The sequence below is a fragment of the Mycotypha africana genome (genome assembly GCF_025528875.1).
Source record: "Mycotypha africana strain NRRL 2978 chromosome Unknown BDF20scaffold_2, whole genome shotgun sequence".
In the NCBI taxonomy this organism is placed as follows: domain Eukaryota; kingdom Fungi; phylum Mucoromycota; class Mucoromycetes; order Mucorales; family Mycotyphaceae; genus Mycotypha; species Mycotypha africana.
This window is the reverse complement of record NW_026515726.1, coordinates 437,779-458,035: the sequence shown is the minus strand read 5'-3', so window position 1 is coordinate 458,035 and position 20,257 is coordinate 437,779. Positions and strand designations below refer to the sequence as shown.

The 20,257-nt window shown below is 38.2% G+C and overlaps 9 protein-coding genes across 9 annotated transcripts; 5 read left to right on the top strand and 4 right to left on the bottom strand.

Annotated features, from left to right (window-relative positions):
* Positions 1 to 424: 424 nt before the first annotated feature.
* BDF20DRAFT_984880 (uncharacterized protein) lies at positions 425 to 1,157 on the bottom strand (the record flags this gene model as incomplete). Its single annotated transcript, XM_053085181.1, has 4 exons — positions 425 to 701; positions 760 to 883; positions 925 to 990; positions 1,151 to 1,157. 4 exons carry the CDS (start codon positions 1,155 to 1,157, stop codon positions 425 to 427), a joined length of 474 nt encoding a protein of 157 aa, XP_052938768.1.
* Positions 1,158 to 1,727: 570 nt separating this feature from the next.
* Positions 1,728 to 3,683, top strand: BDF20DRAFT_993037 (aldehyde dehydrogenase domain-containing protein). Its single transcript, XM_053085382.1, has 4 exons — positions 1,728 to 1,824; positions 1,926 to 2,429; positions 2,507 to 2,586; positions 2,660 to 3,683. The coding sequence occupies exons 1-4, from the start codon at positions 1,770 to 1,772 to the stop codon at positions 3,512 to 3,514; spliced, it is 1,494 nt and encodes a 497-aa protein (XP_052938767.1). The 5' UTR covers positions 1,728 to 1,769; the 3' UTR covers positions 3,515 to 3,683.
* Positions 3,684 to 4,199: 516 nt separating this feature from the next.
* On the bottom strand, positions 4,200 to 4,535 carry BDF20DRAFT_910027 (uncharacterized protein; the record flags this gene model as incomplete). The annotated part of the gene is made up of 1 exon (XM_053083665.1): positions 4,200 to 4,535. The coding sequence occupies one exon, from the start codon at positions 4,533 to 4,535 to the stop codon at positions 4,200 to 4,202; it is 336 nt and encodes a 111-aa protein (XP_052938766.1).
* Positions 4,536 to 5,346: 811 nt separating this feature from the next.
* Positions 5,347 to 6,328, top strand: BDF20DRAFT_262033 (CybS-domain-containing protein). The gene is made up of 4 exons (XM_053075027.1): positions 5,347 to 5,550; positions 5,630 to 5,815; positions 5,891 to 5,911; positions 5,983 to 6,328. Exons 1-4 carry the CDS (start codon positions 5,457 to 5,459, stop codon positions 6,129 to 6,131), a joined length of 450 nt encoding a protein of 149 aa, XP_052938765.1. The 5' UTR covers positions 5,347 to 5,456; the 3' UTR covers positions 6,132 to 6,328.
* Positions 6,329 to 7,102: 774 nt separating this feature from the next.
* BDF20DRAFT_850023 (enhancer of polycomb-like-domain-containing protein) lies at positions 7,103 to 9,326 on the top strand. The gene is made up of 4 exons (XM_053079931.1): positions 7,103 to 7,695; positions 7,891 to 8,226; positions 8,307 to 8,942; positions 9,066 to 9,326. The coding sequence occupies exons 1-4, from the start codon at positions 7,531 to 7,533 to the stop codon at positions 9,198 to 9,200; spliced, it is 1,272 nt and encodes a 423-aa protein (XP_052938764.1). The 5' UTR covers positions 7,103 to 7,530; the 3' UTR covers positions 9,201 to 9,326.
* On the top strand, positions 9,276 to 10,313 carry BDF20DRAFT_262071 (uncharacterized protein). The gene has a single exon (XM_053075029.1). The coding sequence runs from the start codon at positions 9,541 to 9,543 to the stop codon at positions 10,063 to 10,065; it is 525 nt and encodes a 174-aa protein (XP_052938763.1). The 5' UTR covers positions 9,276 to 9,540; the 3' UTR covers positions 10,066 to 10,313.
* A 725-nt stretch (positions 10,314 to 11,038) lies between these two features.
* On the bottom strand, positions 11,039 to 15,219 carry BDF20DRAFT_262069 (uncharacterized protein). The gene is made up of 3 exons (XM_053075028.1): positions 14,995 to 15,219; positions 11,547 to 14,923; positions 11,039 to 11,419 (listed from the first exon to the last, which is right to left on the bottom strand). Exons 1-3 carry the CDS (start codon positions 15,077 to 15,079, stop codon positions 11,294 to 11,296), a joined length of 3,588 nt encoding a protein of 1,195 aa, XP_052938762.1. The 5' UTR covers positions 15,080 to 15,219; the 3' UTR covers positions 11,039 to 11,293.
* Positions 15,220 to 15,472: 253 nt separating this feature from the next.
* BDF20DRAFT_850012 (uncharacterized protein) lies at positions 15,473 to 18,118 on the top strand. Its single transcript, XM_053079930.1, has 9 exons — positions 15,473 to 15,567; positions 15,722 to 15,764; positions 15,829 to 15,845; positions 15,912 to 16,073; positions 16,142 to 16,257; positions 16,329 to 16,471; positions 16,538 to 16,638; positions 16,713 to 16,999; positions 17,077 to 18,118. Exons 2-9 carry the CDS (start codon positions 15,751 to 15,753, stop codon positions 18,022 to 18,024), a joined length of 1,788 nt encoding a protein of 595 aa, XP_052938761.1. The 5' UTR covers positions 15,473 to 15,567; positions 15,722 to 15,750; the 3' UTR covers positions 18,025 to 18,118.
* A 203-nt stretch (positions 18,119 to 18,321) lies between these two features.
* On the bottom strand, positions 18,322 to 20,251 carry BDF20DRAFT_850010 (C2 domain-containing protein). Its single transcript, XM_053079929.1, has 7 exons — positions 20,131 to 20,251; positions 20,041 to 20,061; positions 19,860 to 19,964; positions 19,632 to 19,764; positions 19,488 to 19,558; positions 18,929 to 19,397; positions 18,322 to 18,859 (listed from the first exon to the last, which is right to left on the bottom strand). The coding sequence occupies exons 1-7, from the start codon at positions 20,179 to 20,181 to the stop codon at positions 18,561 to 18,563; spliced, it is 1,149 nt and encodes a 382-aa protein (XP_052938760.1). The 5' UTR covers positions 20,182 to 20,251; the 3' UTR covers positions 18,322 to 18,560.
* Between the last annotated feature and the right edge of the window lie 6 nt (positions 20,252 to 20,257).

The window sequence follows — 20,257 nt, the reverse complement described above, 5'->3', positions numbered from 1 at the left end:
GTAAGGAGAACGACAAAAGAGTCAAACAGTATGCCTCACATCATTGACTTATAGCCAGTTCTTCGTTTTCTTTTTATGAATTTACCATCAGTTGGACGTCCTTTCCATTTAATCACTCTTTAACTCTGGCAATTTTTCTATTCAGTTACATTCCCCAACTTTTATACTTTAATTAATTGATGTCAGAAATAAGCATGCCGCTTCGTGAAGCCAAGCCTTTACGGCACAGAAAGTAGTAGCGTCGCTAATAGGTTGCTGTGCATTGTACGTGGTTTACTCGTAGCGTAATAAACATGTACGGTAACTGATGTGAGCCTCCCTGTTTATTAAAAGCGAACAAGTTATCGACTCTACCTACTGCACCCTTTAATTAGCCATTCATTTTCACATGCGACAAACGAAAAGGAATGCTTGAAATAGATGATTATAGATTGAAGGTTTCCAAATTGAAAAGAAAAAAAGAATCAATCATAAAATTTGGAAAAATGCAAGCCAAATAGATGCTTGTCTTGATACGAAGTTTTTTGAATGCTGCCTCGGGAGCTTTGCCAGAATCATAATTGGTATAGATAAAAACAGCTATAGCACCACGTACTTGATAATAATGATGGGAAATCAATGCAAGAAAGATGTTTTGAAGAAGTGTTGTAATGGAAGCGAACGAGAACTCATTCTCCAAACGTGTAATTAGAATGACAGGTCTTTACAAATAATTTATCATGCACAACTATTTGAAAGCAGCACTATGATGAACGATACGTATTCTCCAATACGACTGTCACTGTTTGACATGAAGTTTTGTCAGGACCAACACGGACGACGTTCACTATGAAGCTTTTCACATTCAATGATGTGTGACAGCAATTCCCATCCAGTTGTATATCTATTGCCCGCACCACACACTCAAAAGATATGGTAATTTACCTGCACCTGCCCTTGTCTTTGTTGGCAATCTATCTGAATCTTTATATTGGAGAATTTTCAAACACGCTTCAAGTATTATTTTTATTGTCAAAGTTCGAAATTAAGATAGCCGCATGACCAGTTGTTAGCCCCTACTAAAACGCTGATAATGGCTTCTCCACAGAAAATTGTAGTAGACTCTCCGCATAATTCAAACTGCCAATCCCAGGGAAGAAAAATAACTTACCAACCATTTAAGGAAACCTGCACCTCTCCAACTCCACCTTTGATAACACACACACCGACATGCTAAATAGAGAAACGCATAATTGTCATCCGTGCAACATCGATTTGTCAAATCACAGATTTCTCACGTAAAATCCGTTTTTAGTAATGGATCGGACGTTCATTATCAAAGCAAAGTGCTATCAAAAAAAACTTGCTACCACATTGCAGTTTAAGATGAATGCTATATAATTTCATCTGTAATAAAATAAAAAAGATCAAAAAAGAGAAAGGCCTTGAAATGGATTCAAAAAAGGGACTTGCAACCATTATCTCGTTACCTCACGTAATCCAAGTGAGGATCCTCAAAGTACGGACCATGGAATAGAAAAGACTACAAAGCCATTGACAAATGAACGACCAACGCAGTATTTTGATATGGAAGACCGACATTAATTCTTTTTATGCTACCTAAACGCACCAGGGAAATGTGACTAAAATTTCATTTGTTTGTGTGAAAAGTTAAAATCAATGTACCTATCGTATAAAAAGAGATGATGAAAGACTGTATTTTGTATTCTTTTTTTCTCCCTTTTCTTCTTTTCTGTAATAGCTTATCTTACTTTCATTTTATTGTTACAATGGTCCAAGCAGATATCCAACCTATTCGTTTAACAAACGGAAAGACTGTCAAGGGTAAGTGTTTAATTTGCTCAGATGCCAACCAGTGAATACGCATACTGTATTATACAAGGGAGCAACTTGACTAATGACGATTGTTCCTTCATAACTGGCAGTCCATACCCAACTTTTTATCAACAACGAATTCGTGCCTGGTCACGGTCCATTAATCGAAACAATCAATCCCGCCAATGAAGAGGTTATTTGTAAAGTGCACTCAGCTGACGAAGCGGACGTTCATGCGGCTGTCGAGGCTGCCTACAACTGTTACTACACCACTTGGAGCAAAGTCGCACCTGCTGAACGTGGTCGTCTTCTTAACCGTTTAGCTGATTTGATGGAGCGTGATAAGGATGAGATTGCTACTTTAGATGCTGTGGATAACGGCAAATCTTTTGTTGTCGCTCGTGATGTTGATGTAACAGATTCCATTGCTTGTTATCGTTACTTTGCCGGTTGGGCCGACAAGATTCATGGTAAGACCATTGATACCACAAGTGACAAATGGTGTTATACCCGTCATGAGGCTTTGGGTGTTGTGGGTGCTGTCATCCCTTGGAATTATCCTACTATGATGGCTGCTTGGAAATTTGCTCCTGCATTAGCGGCTGGCAACACAAGTAAGTACAAAAACATGAGGCACTGGAGGTTAGGAAAAAGGGGATAGGTTGACTCAATTCTACCACTACGAACACAGTTGTTATGAAGTCCTCTGAAGTTACTCCTTTGGCGACCCTTAAATTTGGTGAATTGGTTAAGGAAGCTGGCTTCCCTGCTGTAATATTGATCTTTTTGAACTGATATTCCTTCAAGCACAAAATAATAATACTATTTTTTTTCTTATTATTAGGGTGTCGTCAATGTTATCACTGGCTATGGTCATACTACGGGTACTGCTTTGAGTTCTCACCCCAAGGTTAGCAAGATGGCCTTCACCGGTTCTACTTTGACCGGTCGTAGAATTATGGAATCAAGCGCCGGTAGCAATCTTAAAAAACTTCAACTTGAACTCGGTGGTAAATCTGCCCAAATTGTCTTGGCCGATGCTGATCTCGAAAATGCTGCTTATTGGGCCTGTGGCGGTATCTTCAATAATCACGGTCAATCTTGTAATGCTGGCTCTCGTATCTTTGTTCAAGAATCCGTTTACGATAAATTCATTGAACTTTTCATTGAAGAGACCAAGAAAATCAAGATTGGTGATCCCTTCGATGACGATACTTTCCAAGGCCCTCAAGTGAATAAGAGCCAATTTGAAAAGATCTTAAACTACATAGACATTGGTAAGAAAGAAGGCGCCAAATGTGCTTATGGCGGTAAGCGCTGGGGTAATAAGGGATACTATATCGAACCTACTGTCTTTGTGGACTGCCATAATCAAATGCGCATTATGCGTGAAGAAATCTTTGGTCCTGTGGTTGCTATTGGTAAATTCAAGACAGTGGAGGAAGCTATTGCCTTGGCCAATGATTCTGACTATGGTTTAGCTGGTGGTGTCTATACTAAGGATTTGGATGCTGCTATTCGCGTTACCAATGAGGTAAAGGCCGGTACCATGTGGGTTAACTGTTATGATGTCTTTGATCAATCAACTCCATTTGGTGGCTATAAACAATCTGGTTTTGGTAAGGAACTTGGTAAATACGCCCTTCAAGAATATACTCAAGTCAAGGTAGTTAAGATTCAACTCCAATCCAAACTTTAAAGCAAAAGAATCACTGTATATTGCATATGTAAAGAAATCTTAAATGACATACCGCATACCAAGGCCTACCCTATCTATTTAAGTCACATATCTATTTTTCTTTTTTTTTTTTGTACAAAGAATATGAATACAACCTGTTAAACATCTGAATTTGTTCGGCTTTTGTTCTATAAATCTCTACTCTCTACTATAACTATAGATATGTTACGTCCAACATGCACCTTGTTTCTGAAAATGATACCATTTTCTGCTGCTTCTCGTCACACAGACGTTATGAGGGTTGGTATTCAAATGCATATATGAAAGCCATTTATTAAATGAATAGTCGTAGTCTATAACGTCTCCAGTGGTGCTCTAAGTGGGCAAATTGGGTGTATGTGGGTCAAAAAGAAATTGTTCACTTGAACAGTAAACTTGTACCTGGTCTCATTCTTAAAGACGCTTATAAATGGATGTTTCTTTGTGATGGAGCGACAAAAATATGTTTACTTCAACTTTTGCAGAATTTAGCCTCGGCTGCCTGGAATTTATATACTGCTCGCTTTTATACTTTGTCAGGGTAAAAAGAAAAAAGAAACTATGTACATGAGAAGAAAACAATGATACTAAAAGTAAAGTGTGACGAAAAACAGTATATGGTGTAAGGCAGAGGATGGTTCAAAGAGTATAAATAAGTAATCTCTCTTCAATGTGTCCTTGATGCGGGAGCTATTGCCGAGCGTGTGTGGATATCATTTTCATTGGTAGTATCTCGTTGACGCTTTCGTTGTTGATTTATTGTTGAAAATACCTGCTGCTGTACATCGTACTGTTCTTGTGGTTGCTGCGGTGTTCCGTTAGAGAGAACATCGTGGAATGATGTCCATAGATGAGTAGGTCCTTCAAATTGAAAACCAATGCCGTTGATCGTTTCAAGATTTCGTTGTAAACTATTCAGATTGGTATGAAGCTGATCTAAGGCATAGATGGCTTTGTCTAGTAAAGCTGCCTTTTCTTCCTCGAAGGGCGTTCTTGTTTCCATGTAGCTTTTAGCTAAAATAGTCAAGGATTTGGGAAATTCAAAAAGGCGAATAAATCTATTGCATAGGAACAAAGCTTTAAGTTTATTTTTTTCTTTCTGCACCCACTAAATTTGAAGAAAGATGGTGATAGTTACGTTGATGCAAAAAGTTGCTTGATTCAAGCACCCACTCAAATATTGTACCGCTTTGTTAATGGGGTTGGTCACAACCCTTCAGCACCTACTTCAATAGACGGAATAGCGTGCTAATACCGCTCGCTCATCGTCTTTTGCAGATCAGTGTTAAAACAGTACGTCATTGATTGGATTCGTCCATTCGAGCGAAGCTGTTACAAAGCCGGCATCTACTACTCGTTCAATTACGTGTTATAACAAAAAAAGTGGTGGTTTATGCTACCTTGACAGTCTGTTCATGAGCATGTTGAAATATGATACGTTCCTCGATGTTATCAATTGTACGACATCCAGTAATGCTGATGTCTGCGGTATTACGATGCCGACCTGCTAATGCTATTGATAAAATTGAGATATCCTTTCTACATGTCGAAAATAGGCTAATGAGGGATATAGGGCCTCTATTCTATAGTGTCATCAAATGTTCCATTTGTATTGTTCTCCAGGAACACAGTAACCTTTTCCTTCTGTCATGGGCGTACAATAAAGAATTTCGAACTGCGTCATCATTGTTCATGCGAAAATGACCAAAAAGAGGAAAAAGAAAGATAACAGGACAACGGAAGCACAGGGCGGGCAAAAATATTCCAGTTGTTGCTGACAGTGTGGAGAAGAACGTCAGTTACTCTAAACACCTTTTTTCCTTTTTTTTTCATTTCAGAGACTATCTTTTTCGCTTTTTACTTACAATTTAATACACTTACTCTTCCTCTTCCTCCCTACTCTTCTTTTATAACGTAACTGAAAATGGCTTTCAGACTTGTTTCTACACCCGCACTTCGCTCAACCTCAAGAATGATACTTGCTCAACAACCTATGGGTCTTGTGAAGATTCACTCTTGTAAGAGATGTCGAATCAGGGGATGAACTGTGAATGGCCAAAAAAGGGTTCGAGACTAATACTGTAACAATGTATATAGCTGTTTCAAATCATAGTGCTATTGCTACACCCAAACCTGATCGTCTTCACGGTTCCTACCATTGGGATATTGAAAGAGCTGCTTCAATTGCACTAGTTCCTTTGATTGGCGGACAATTGGTATATGGAGCATCACCAGTCCTTGATACCCTGTTAGGTGTTGTTTTACCTATCCATCTTCATATCGGTAAATGTTGAGCAATTTAGTAGTTTTAGACAACTGAACCTCCTCTCATACTGAATGTCATACTATTTCTCATAGGATGGGATGCTTGTATCACAGGTAAAAGAAATTCAGAAAATGCGGGGTAAAAATGAAAAGGAAAACTAAAGTCGGTTTGCCTGTTGTTGTAGATTACTTCAATAAGCGTAGGAGTGTTGTTTTGAATAAGATTATGACTGCCACATTATGGGCCAGTACAACTGGTGTACTAGTTGGATGCTATCAATTTAATACAAACGATATTGGTCTTACAGAATTCATTAGCAGATTATGGGCTTAAAACACTCGAATAACATTTTTTTTCTACATCATACATAAACACTACAAAGAACACAACTTTGTAAGCCTCTACTGCAAATACTGGAGTACTGTTATGAAACCGTTTTCTACTTTGTTCTCTTTCTTAAGATGGATGGCGTGATGGTAGACCCAGACTGAAGGTTTTTGGTGGTTGTTTGTTTCTTTTTTTTTTCTGTCTAGTAATAAACTTCATCATTCAAGAAAATATCATAGTTCCTTTATAAATAGTGAGCATGTTAATGCTAGTTTTTAGTCTTCATCCTCATATGAATCGATGATTTTCTCTGGTTTAGTATGTTATAGTGTGGTTTTTTCTTTTATGAGCGAGCTGTTTACGGCAGCCATGCTACACAGAGTCCTCAGCAAGCTGATCTTATTGGACAAACGAACAGTGACGGATATTTGGTATAGGAACAATCCCAAAGGAAACATGTGAAAATGTTGATAAAGTTATTCCATTGAAGCACAATAGTAAACTGCAGCTTATAAAGCTTGTATATACTACTAATAAGCCAAACGAAGCCCATGCAACTAGATGGAAACGATATGCATGAAACCCTACATATCTCGATAAAAAAAATTCTCAAAACTGCTGATTTGAGTCATGTTAACTTCCGTGTCAGTCAGTGCTTAAGTGAGTGATTTTATCAGAACTTTTCTACCTTCTTCAACACTTGCAAAAAAGAGCTTCTTTTCACTTTTGAAAAAAGGAATATAACGTAGCAGTACATCACAACACAACATTGTCTTTGTAAGCTCCTTCCTTTGAATAACAAAAATTCCCAATATCCTTCCAATACCCAAAATGTGTTGTCGTCATCAGTTTTCATTTTGAATTTATCCAATAGAAACTCTCCAAATAATTTATAATCCAATTGCAGCGAATCATCAAAAGAAACATTCAAATAAAATCTAGTTGTACGGCAATTTTGGAACCCATTGCTCATTTTTACGGAAAAAAAAAAGAAAAAAAAGCCAAAAAGCAAATAGCAACAATAATCCTCTTGGCTATACTCATTTTTCTTTTGCAAAAAGAAGTAGCTTTTTATAATTGAAAATTCTTTTTATTCCTGTATATCAAAAGTAGAAGAGTCACTTTTTTAAGACATCTTCTTTTTTTTGCTCATCTCAACTTTTTTTATTTGCTCATTTCTCTTCATCTTTACAAGCAAAGAGAATTTTTTTTTGTTTTTTTTTTCGTTCTTTATTTTCTTGGCTTTAGTGTTTATTCCAGGGAGTCAAGAAAAAAAAATTTTTTTTTCCCTTCCTTAATTTCCATTTTTTCCACTCAGCACCCTCCTCGCGCGCAGCAAGAAAAAAAAATTTTCTCTCAAAACCACAAAAAGTCAACGTAAAAAAAGTTTCGTGTGCATTTGCTCATGCCTGTTCAGATGGTTTCAAGATTTAGAGTCAAAAAGCTTTCACCAAAACACCCGCTTCCTGTCTATAAGGAGAGCCAATTGCCAGACCTTATAGACCCAGCAAGTATACAGAGGGCAGCGCCTCAGATAGAAACTGGCGTTGAAAAGGAAGAGGAAGAAGAGGTATGTCATATATACTTATGTAACCAAATTGGGCAAAAATTAGGGAGGTGCTCATTATTGTGTGTGTGCAAAAATAATTTTTGATCCTCCCCCCTCCCCTTCCTCCCTAAATGCACACCCATTTTATTTTGCCCCCTTTTGGATCTGGCAAAATTTTTAACCTAACTATATTATGCATTTTGTGAATGTTTGTAGCATGACTTGCAAGCAGCTATTTCAGCCCACCAAGCAGCGGTTACAACAGGTGCCAAAATAGAAAGCTATATTCCAATTCCTGATGCATCCAATACAATTGATCCAAAAGACTATGAGTTACTGTATAAAAAGAAATATAAAGAACCTTCGACACTCATAAGGTTTTCGTCCACTGTTGAAGATTCCATTGGTTGTCCTTATTTTATGGATGAAATAGATGAACAATTCTTAAATAAATATAATTCTGAACATACAACTTTATCCGAAGATGATTTTGAAAAAATCATGTATGAATTTGAATCTGTCGTTAAAGAAAAATTGCCTCATCTACATTTGGTAAGTGAACTTTTTGTAACCATCGTCAGTAGAAAAAGGTAGCTTACCCCCCCCCCCTTTTCCTTCTTTTAATTCAATAGGATCCGGACCATATTCCAGACTTTGACGGGTTTTTGGAGGATTTGTTGCCTGAATCTTCGTTCTTGCATTCAAGAGCCAAAGTCCTTATCAACCCCATCTATCAACACTGGAAACATCGTAAAGGAGAACGCAAAGGTCTCTCCATTATACCCGATCTCAAATTTGAAGAAACCTCAAAGAATGAAATCGATCCTTACACTTGTTTCCGTCGCCGCGAAACCAAACCATTACGTAAAACAAGACGTACAGATGCCCAGTCTCTGCAAAGATTACGTACTCTACGTTCTGAAATGGAAGTAGCACGAAACCTGTTAGAAATGGTCCTTCGCCGCGAAAAGATCCGCAAAGAGAGCATGGTTCTGGAACATAGCGTATTTGAAAAGAAATGCCAGTTAAGAGAATACCAGAAGATTTTGGGCATCCGAGAGGATGAAGACTTGATTCTAGCGCCGTCCGCCTCTTTATCTATAGCAGCTACACAAGCTTCGGCAAGGAAGAAACAGAAGGGATCAAGTGGTGCTACTATCAAGATTCCTCTGAATAGATTAAGAAGAGATAACCGTTTGGGTATTGCTGAAAAGTCACCTGCTCAACTAGCTATTGAAGCTGAGCTGGCAAAGAAGAAACGACTTGACGCTCCCTATGAAGATTTGACAGAGGTAAGAAAATTAGGCATGTGCCAAAGTTAACATACGGTTTCATCAGTTTACTAATCATGTATCATTCATCTAGTGTCCCTACCAACCATTCCCGATGAGACTACCTTCACAGTTTTTTCAACGTTCTTCCAACGGCATTCGGTATCGAAAACGTGTTGGTCGAGGTGGCCGTATATTCATCGACAGGAAAGGCTATTCAACACATACTTCTTCCAATCCTGCCACATCTGGTAAGACGAAACCTGGCGTATCACTTAGTCGTTATCAAACCGGTACAGATCATCACCACAACAGATATGCGTTTGATTCTGATTCTGATGAAGAAGAGTCAGATAGAGAGGTTGAGGAAATGCAAGACAGGTAAAGTGGCTGTCATCAATTGAAAAAAAAAAAGGAAAAGTGGGGGAGAAAGAAAGGGTTGGAATTCTTTTACTGACCGGGCATTTTATTATACAATTTCCAATTTTTCTTTTCGCTGCTTGTGGGTTACAGTTACTTGAAGCACAGGGCACAATTACTATCCGAAACTGAGCTCCGAAGCCTTTTTACAATACCTTTCATAACACCTTTGAACATGATCAATTTACAAACTACCCGTTCATTGACAAACAATAACTCAACAACACCTTCATCAAGTACATCTCTCATAAACAATAATGCTCGTCCTAACAGTAACAACAGCCCTCATCCTTCCACATCTACTCCCTCCAACACAACTTATCCTCTTTTGAACGCAACGAACAACAATACAGCATTTACAATGGCCTCATCTTCACAACGCTTATCGATCGCTACAGGTGCAGTCAATATTGATAAAAGTACCAACAAATCGCCTATTGCTTCGCCACACATGATCAAGAAACAAATCAGCCGTTCTCGTATGACACCACAACAAGCGGCTGTCGCTATGGCCAATGATATGATTGCAGCCAATATTAACGCTGCCGTTTCAGCTGCTGCATCTCAACCTTCTGCATCTTCATCACCCGTCTCACCCAATACGAATCGAAATCCCATGGCCCTCGTTGCCGCTGCTGCCGTTGCTCATAAGCAGCAGCAGCAGCAACAGCAAACCACTTCAGTGAATGGTGGGGTGTAAGCTTTGACCTTTTTCTTTCACAAAATACATATTAGCATAACCATCCGAAAAAAATCAGTCCCCGTATCACACATTCGCTTTCCCTTCCCTCCTCCCCCCTCCTAACATACATTCATCTCTCCGACTTCCTTCTATTTGCTTTTGTACAGAAAATTGAACAAAAAACCATTATGTACATTTCTTTTTCACGCCAATACTACCTCCATTATACTTATTGATATTGTGCCCTCTTTCCTTATTTAAATCTCTACATATTTACTATACTATACTTATTACTACTATATTTCCTAATAATGGTTTCAAATTATAGATTTGAATAAATCCACAACTACAAATGGCTTTGCTTTATTTTACATCATGTATTTATCAATAATTAAGTTCAAAGTCTCTGCCCATTCACGTTTTGTTTTCCTTTTCGCAACCTCGTACGTCCTTGATTGTTTGGATTTCCGCAGAATACTTTGTGTGATTTGTTCAACAAATACTGGTCCCTCTAAATGATAACCCAACTCGGGTGTACTGGTCGAGATCGACACGAGATAAAGGATGAAAATCCAGGCTTCGATGAAGTAATCTTTCTGTGCAGTTTTTGCACTTTGCTGTTCAGCATTGGGCGGGTGCTGTTGTGGCAGAGTTATAAACGATTTTTTCAATCCATAGGAATCATCACCAACGGCTATAAGGATGTCCATCAGTATCTGTGTTACTTGAATAACTGACCATTCCGCGGGACGATGTACACCTAATTGTTGAAGTCGGCATGTCCAATCCAATATATACAGCATCAATTTGATGATAGGACGAAGCCAAACGAGACTGGAGTGATCATGGTTCTCTTGGCCATTTTCCTCTACCGCGACTGATGAATGAGAATTACGCTGTAACTCCTTTAGTTTTGGTTGTTCTTTATCAACAAGGTGCTGTATTTGCCATGCTAAGCCGCGAATATGTACCATAAAGATGTGGGCTAATTCTTTACGAGCGTCAAAAGATGAATGATGCGGAATCACTAGAGATAAACAAATGGATACAAATCGGTAGAAGTGATCGTACTCATTTTCCATCCGTATGAGTGGACTTTGCTCTGTTATTATTGTACCAGCATCGATCTCCATATCATTTTGATCAGTATAAATTGGCGATCGAAATAGCTGAGTTACACCGTTGGATACTTGAAAAAAGAGACCATCAATCAATTTTTGTTCTTGTGGTATAATGTTGACCCACATCACCTGCTGGTTGAATAGATGAAAGGTACCGGTATATGCAGATTTATACTTTTTAAAAAACGCAGCGGTGGACGTGGGATGTGTATGATGTCGTTGTATACTGGAAAATAAAGGTAAATGTATTCCTTCCGACAAGTAAACACAATTGTTATTTAATTTATATGGCAATTGAGACATGGCATTTTGGTTGAGATAAGTGTGAATCACACGTTTAGATACATTTTCTAACGTTTGCAACGAGAATAATTTTACCATTTCTAGTGGCTTCCAGTTATAGTTGTGGTGTTCATGCAGTGTACCGAGGTATATATCGTCTGTTGATGTCTTTTTTGGATATATAGGGGGTATAGTTGATGGAAGAGGGCGTTGTTGTAAGTTTCGTTTATTATAATAATCTACTCCAGCGGGTGCTTGACCGGATCGATCATATCTAACACATTGCGGTTTGTGAATATAAATATCATCCCGCGTTCTCCTTTTCGGTTTTTTTCTTTTTTTATGTTGGTGATTTGCTTGAGAAATACTGTTTCCTGCACTTATTGTTTTCTTTGTAGGTATGCCGCTGCTCACGTTTGTATTAACAGCAGTACGTACTGGTAAAATCGTGTTTTTAGAGCCACGTAAATTGACATTACCGTCTTTACCATTAATGCCTCTACTGATTCCTAGCCTACCATCATCCGATGTAGAGGCTATCCTTTCGGTTACCCTTGATGTAGATGCTGTTTCCTGTCTTTGAAGATCTCTATTAAAGGACGCATCTCTCTCTACACTTTCTGTTATAGCTTGTTGCCGTTCTGCCTCAAATTGTTGCAGATATTTTTCAAGCGTACTACGCTGTTCCGCTCTCTGCCGCCTAGGAGGCTGTTGGCCGTCAGGATGGTAGTATTCATTTATACGCAGAGTTATTGTTCGTGGTGGAAGGACAGTTTGTCTTCGTCTCTCAATTCTGTTAGCAGCAGCGGCGCTTGTTTGGGGATGGCCGTAATAGTTCATATCAAGGTCATTATCATCAATATAGGAATCAGGAACATCATCTAAACGTGTATTCGCCCCATCCTGCAATTGCTCATCTTCTTCGCTTTCGTCGTCTCTTTGAGAACCGAGGAAGGCAGCAAAATTCTCCATATTCCTTTCTTGACTTCCAATTATTTCTGATTGGTAAGTCTTAGGAGCAGTGCCTGTTCTCATTTTGGGACTAGAGTCGGTCGTTGACGAAGATGCTGTATTCGTAGTTGATATAGTTAATTGTTGCTTCCTGCCACTAAGAGCATTTTTATTCTGTCTTCGTTGGTTAGATTCCTGTTCAATATCATCTTTATAAAGTCTATAAAAGGATTTGGGCAAAACATGTCTTAATGCTTTGTCTGTCACTTTCTTTGGTCGTTTTCGTCTTCCATCCCGCGAATTATTGTAAAAATCGTCGTCTTCGATAAAATCGTCATCTTCGTTTGCCCTTCGTTTTAAATTCATTTTTGGTGTCTTACTGACCGAATCAGAAAGCAATCTTTTAAAATGGTGATAGTCAACGGATGTGGAAAGTCTGGGGTTACTTAATTGCGACTGGTAAGAATTTACAGCGAAAGTATCGTCTTCCTCGTCACTAATGTTAATGGTGTTGGTATCATTATCACTTCCAAATCCCGCGGCAGGATAGTCCCATATTGTGCTATTGCCATTATTGTCATTTTTATCAGTTTCATCGTCTTCTTCATCACTGCTCTCTAACTCCAAATACCGCCGCTTCCTAAATCGTGGAGTTGGTAATGGTAGTTGAGTATCAAAAGTTTCTTTTTCCTCTTCACTATCTTCTATAGTGTGTAGACTAGTCGAGTCATTTAAATTGGATGGATTTGGATGAGATGATTGTTTATGCTGACTTCCACGGGAAACGAACGAGGAGGAAGGTATCACTTCTCCTGTGGTTGGTGACTGTGTGGATGAGGAGTTGAATAAGTCAAAAGAAAAAATATCTTTTGTCAACGGCTGCTCAGGAGCTGTGCCAATCCATCTTTTTGTTGAAGGTTTATCAGTAAAAGTCGTAGTAATTCTATTTTTCTTCTTTTTCTTGACTGCAAAAGATCCAGATCGCTTGAAGCCCGCGGTAGTGATTTGTTGACGACGATGCATACTGCTGCCACGTTCGACGTTACTTAAATCATGAGCCATTGCTTCTTTACCTTTGCCTTTACGATCATGAGACTTATGTTTTTCTTTCCTTCGATTTTTAAATAATGCACTAGGTACGATTAAGGTATCTAATCCGTATTTTGTAGTGCTTTCTTCCTCTTCTCTGAATGACAATGTATCTGGCTCATCACTGATGTCTTCTTCTTCAAAGGTTGCAGTATTTGTATTATCTTCCGGTGGAATGTATTGCGAGGCAAACAATTCATCGTCGTTATCCGATTCTAAACCTACAGACAACTGCGATATACTGCCAAAACTGCCATCTGCTACATCATCGTCATTTCCAAGTTCACCGTCCTGTTTTCGCCTTGCTTTTTTTTTGGTTGGAGTAAGTCGCGTCCGGCTGATCAATTCTTTGTATTTTGCATAATCATATGAATAAGGACGTAACTGAATTTCGTTTCGCTGTCTGAGGGAGATCCTTTTTAGATTACCGCTGCTAGATGAGGATGTCGTTGAAGTTGAAGTTGAAGGAGTCAGCATCGCCGGTGCTATTGTTGAGAATGCATTATTATCTACAGTATTCAATGCGTTGCTTGCTACTTCACCTGGCTTATCATCTGATAGGCTCAACAGGTTCAATTCAGTCGTAAAGCTATCTTCCCCCTTGCGATTGTTCGGATCCACCTCAGCAATTATTTCGTTATCAGCAATATTATGCATATCAGAGTCAACATTATCTGCTGTTATTGTGCTGTTGTTTTTTAATGAAGGTGACATTCTTGAAACTGTTTGCTCAGGAAATTCTGCATTGTTTTCCATCAATGAATTTTCCTGTTCCAACTTATTGAGAGCATCTGGATGACCAGGCTGTTGATACGTTGGTTCTTTTCCTTGGCTGTTTTCATCACTTAAAGAAAAAATCTCATTAAGATCAACTTCATCAACAACAAAGGCGTAAGGAGCACTGTCTTCATTCTCATCAGCTTTACTACCCTTTACAGTAGCTTTAACTTTCTCCTGTCTGATCGCATTCTTTTGGATCGGATGATTTGTAAAAATTGGCAAGTCATCCATTGAGAAATCTGGTGCACTTGGTAAGTCTATGTCATCATCTGTTTCATATTGTGATTGAAATGTTTGACTATTCTGTTGTCCCGTACCACTGCTACGTTCATTATTGCTGCTGAATGATAATATATTATCGTTTATACTATCCTTCCTATTACTCTTTGGGTTTTCGGTCATATTGTCGTCCGACTCAAAGACTTGAAGATTCTTAGCAGTGTAGGTTTCTATTGAGCTGGATTCATCGTCATTGTGGATATTATCTATTTCTTTAACTTGCTGCGGTTGCTGCTGTATCTGTTCTTCCTTTTCAATTATCTCTAAGATCTGCTCATCGTCCAGCGACATGAACAAATCGGAACCCAGAGAAGTTGCAGGATTTTGTACCTCTTCTATTGCCAAGTAGTCATTCTTGCTGTTTCGCTGTCGATCTACTTGACGATCTTTTTTTGTCAGTTTGAGTAAGAAAATGAGATATGTGATCTAATTTTTGTAAACTTACTGTTAACATTGATATGGTTCACATCGCTAACATTATTTTGATTGCGCATCATGTCCACATTGGTCGTTCTCCGAGGCAAATTCATTCAACGCCACATCTATATATATTTCATATATATGAAAGAAGGCAAAATGTGTGTCCAATCTTGAAGTTTAATATGGTAAAGTGAAAGCTTTTTTTTTTTCATATCTCTACTTCTTCTTTTCAACGTGTTTGAAACTCAGGTCCGACGCGTGATTTAGTCTGCTGTTCCTGGATTTGCAATAAAAAGCTTGCTATTGCTGCAGAGTCAACTTTTTGGACAGGTAACTAGGGTTTGTAAATTTACAAACACTGGAATGGCTGTAGGCCATAGTGTTTGCAAAAAGTCAATTGCTGATGCTGATTATGCTGCTGTGTTGCTCACTAAAGTCACTAATAGTAGCTTGAGTCAAACTAAAAATGGTGTTATCCAGTCACTTTTAGGAGATAGCCGTTAAGCTATTCGTCGAGGTGATGCTTCTGTGATACAAAAAAGGAATAGCCATCCAATAATCAACAATACTTCCTTAGTAATTTCACTTTAAGAGCAAGGTGGTACTGAAGGGCCTGCTTTCATTAAGAAATAGTGGTACACACTATCACCTTGTCGTGGAAAGTGTGGAGAAGTCAACAAGCAACTGACTGATTTTGCAAACCTCTTTTTCTTTTTTTTTTTTTACATACTACTTGAGTATTTAAAAAGTAGTTCCAACATAGAGGCTTTCTATATCATAAATGACACATTTAAGGTAAACTATTAAAAGAAATAACACTTTTTAAAGGATGACATTAAATGACAATTCTATTCAACAGTGATTTCTCTTATATACGTAAGTTAACACCATTTAGATGGTTTCTAATTCTTTGAAGTTCCAACTAATTAACAATATTATTAGAAAGATGTGCTTTGGAAATATATTTGTGTGCATATCTTCTTTACAGCATCTGGTCGAATGATCGATTCAAATGCCTACACCCGCAAAGAGTCTTTTCTGGAGAGCTGAGAAGTGTTGTTACAATAGTGTATCTAATGGTGGCACTAATGCAACTATCTTGGGGTAAGCATTTCTCAATAGTTCAAATGGATTATTACTGAACATGAAGTAAATTATTACACAATACATAGACGCAATATCTACGTGGATCAAATATCAAGAAAAATTCGTTGTGATTCCCAACACAACACATGTTGTAACCAAACCTTTTGATTATTGGACCAATCAACACAAGATGATTGCACAGGTACTTATTTTGAATCAAAAGTAATGAAAAAATTGCTCTGTATTGATAAGCATTCTAACTGCATACATTAGTCAATTGATTATGTTGAATGTGTCAATTTATCATTACAGACAGGTGTGTTTTTCTTACTTCAATGTTTCTGGAATTACCTTTCGAATTCTGTGGCCAAAAAATCGTTTATGAGCTCTTGGGAATTCAAATTTTATATTTTTTGGTAAGCCATATTATTCATAAGGAGAAGCATGGTAGGTTACAAGAAGTAACCCTCTATATTATATAGGGCTTTGGGAAGTATGGCTATTTTCCCTGTTCTACAATGGTACTTTAGAAAAGATGTACATATGAGAGAAACTGCTCCTCAACTTGCATATTCTATCGAAGGTAACTTCCCCATGTGTTCACCAGCAAAGTGACCATTTCTATTTATGAACTGATGTACCAACTCTTCCTTTTAGTGCTTATTTGTTCCTTGCTAGGTATTCGTTCTCATTTCCGCTTCAAACGTTTATTGAATATCTCTCAAAACTTAAAGCACGGTGCTGCAGCTATTGTTGAGAAACTCGGCTATTTTAAAGATATGAATATATATCTTACTGTCGTTCTTTTCTTTTATGGCAGCGGTTTGTGTATCCTTTGTGTCGATGGCTTAACAGAAGCCAAAATCATCAATTCCAGTAAATTCGGCTCTGATTTGTTAGCAGCTAATTTAAATACGGGATCAGTCCTTTTATGGCTCATTACAGTAAGTGTCTTTCATTCTTTATCAAATTTTACATACAAACAGGCATTGACAAGCGCGTGTCTATTCGGATAATTAAGATTTCCATTTTTCATCCTCGTCAATCAAGTGGCGAGCCTGGAGCAACAATGGACTCCATGACGAGTCCTGCAGCTACATCTAACTCTCATTACAATAATAATGGCAGCCGATTTGGTCTAAGTGGTATCAGTACAGGAGAAGGAAAAGAAAGAACAGGAATAGACGTGGAAATGAATCATACTCCTCACAATAGGATTATGAATGGTTCGTCAATTTCTGAAGGTTTTTTCAATACGTCTGCTACTAGTAGTCAACGACTAAGCCAACGTATCACAAATTTCATAGAAAACAAGAACAATGGGAATTTGAGGTTTGGCACACTAACTGCAGCAACCAACAATAGCAATAAAATGACAATCAATGAGACCAAGACGATGTATGGCCCCTCTCCTACTACTGCCGCCGCTGCCACAGCAACTGCCAAGGAATTACTTGCTGATAATAATGGTAGCTTTTTCAGACCTATGTCACCAATGGAAGTGGATTATCCTTCTGCTATGATGGCTGAAGATAATACAAATAGCAGCCAATTATCAATACGAAGAAACAATAGTAATTTTACACCCACACATTATTTCAATCCTGTAGTAACATCGTCACCAAATTCCGAGCCATCATCATCGAATTATTATACAGTTGATGATCCTTACTCAAAACGTCCTATAAATTTCACCATGGTGCATCCTGCTACATCTAGCGCCAAGATTTATAACCATCAAAGCAATGGTAGGCCTTCTAATGAAGGAGGTTCTTATCGCTCTATTTCACCTACAACCCATGTCTCCGATGGAAATAGTAACGGTAGATATCCACAGCAACAACAAGATTATCCATTACAAACCATTAGTGGGGCTGTCAGCCACCGTTATGATTTCAAACACGATTTCACTATGACGGAAGACCAATCTTTTGATTACCTAGTGCATTCACCGAAAATGAAACATTAAATAGCAGCAACTAAGGTCTAGAAAAATATTCATTTACAACTATAATCCTAATATCATTCCCTTGCGTTAGCACCTCTTTAATGAAAGTATCGGCTTGTTGTCGTTATTGTTTTTTGATTTGTTTGGTTTTTTTTTTTTTTTTTTTTTTTGTTGTAATTTCATCGACAACGACGTAAGTTAACGTATTAATCTATGCATATCAACGGCAATAAATCACTAATAATCTCAACTCATTAGCATACAGATGTATTTTAAGCAGACCAACTACTTTTCCTTCTTCTTTTCAATTAAAGCGGACCTCAACCATTGTTATTTACTTTAGCAGAAAGCATTGCAAATCGAAATGAACAATATATTTAGACACATTCACTAGTGTTCCTATATATTCGTGTATATAAATAAGCAAGCAAAAGACAAGCTATGTATTTACTTCAAGTTAAATCAATACTTTAAGCTGTGATTATTTGCCTTTAATATTCTACATAATTCATATTTTCTTAAACCAATATCGAGTCAGTATTGTCAGCTACCTTAAATTAATATGGAGGATAGGCGGGGGAATGAGGAGGGTATCCTTGATGATTATTAGGAAGAGGTATGCTACTGCCTTGATGAGCTGCAAATGGCGTACCCATAACTGGATCTGAATGAGGGACGTATCCTCCCATTGACATATGCTGCGGCTCAGGGAACGCATTCAACTGTTGTGGTGGGTATGAACCGGTATGAGGATGACTGTTGGCATACAATGGGTAGCTATTTCTATTCCCTGCCATATTTGAATTAGCCTGTTGAGGCGGGTATATTCCGTTGTTACTATTCATGGGTGGATAACCTGTCATCCAAAAAAAAAGTAAATAGCCCTTCCAAGCCAGACTAACGTATGTATACTTTCTTTCCTTACCTCCATTAAACCCACCGGGCATATTATTATCATGAGTAGCCTTGTAGGAAGATGTTAACAATGGTGCAGCTGTTGATGAAGGAGGAGGTCGATAGCCACCATATGACATAGGGCGACCATTGGTACCTGTACTACTGCTGGGAACAGGAACAGGAGGATAGGATTGTTGAGATGAGTAAGAATGCTGCGACCCATTAGACATGGAAGGGGTAGGGTTGGGTTGAGGAGGATACTGTGGACGATATTGTTGTGGCGGTCGATATTGGTGATTTTGATGTACTGGAGTGGATTGGGATTCAACGGGAACTGGACCGTGCGGTGGTCTGCCGTTGGTTGGTTGAGGGGGATATTGCGGAGAACTGATATAAGGGCGAGTTTGTTGAGGCACAGTTGCTGGAACATATCCTCCGGCTGTCCTATACGGTTTACTCATCCCAAAACGCGTTGGCGTTCTTTTGGGCGGTGGCCTCTGAATTTTATTGAATTAGAGTGGCACAAAAAGAGAATGAAAATCAGAAAAGAAGTCCGGGAAAGAAATAAAGAAGTGTATAAGACTTACAGCAGCATAAAATGTCAGCTCTAAGTAGATTTCACCTGCAGATCTGTTTTTGTAACTCAAAGGAAACCAGCCTGAAATGTGCAAGCATTTTTGTGAGATAAGCTGTGCTCATACATTTCTTTGTATTATATTTAAGGCTCTAACCATCTTGTTCCCCTTCCGTCAACACTTTTGTCAGATCTAATTCGGTTTCTGAAATAAGCTCTTGCCGTTTACCATCCTCATCGTAAACTTGACATACAACTTTTGTCTTTTTCTCTGGAATAGGTAGTATAACCTACATAAAATAAAAAGAACGGGTCAGAGCCAAATCCGTTAAATTCTTTCATGAAGAGGCAAATTTGCGCTAAAGAAAAAAAAAAAAAAAAGTACCTGATCGTCCCAAATTGGATGTTGTCCACCACGGTAATCCGTTTTCGTTCTTTCAATTGTTTCGCCTATACGAAAGATAACGAAAGGATCCTGTTTTCCTACAACCTTTAATCAACAAAACAATCAATATGTATATACATATATGTAAAGCTAGGAAACATCTTTATTTCGATGTACATACTTCTCGTTCCGGTAAATATTTCTTTAGAATGGGGTTAAGCAGTTAGTACCAAATCATTTCCCATAAAAATTATGTTTAACCTAGACGTACAGCTTTATAGGCTACAATAACAAGCTGTCCTATAATTCTTGGCTTTGACATTTTGTATCTTTTTGAAAGGACTCAGAGAAGAAAAGGAACAGAGAGGAAAGAAGTTTCACCGTACATCAAACCGAAG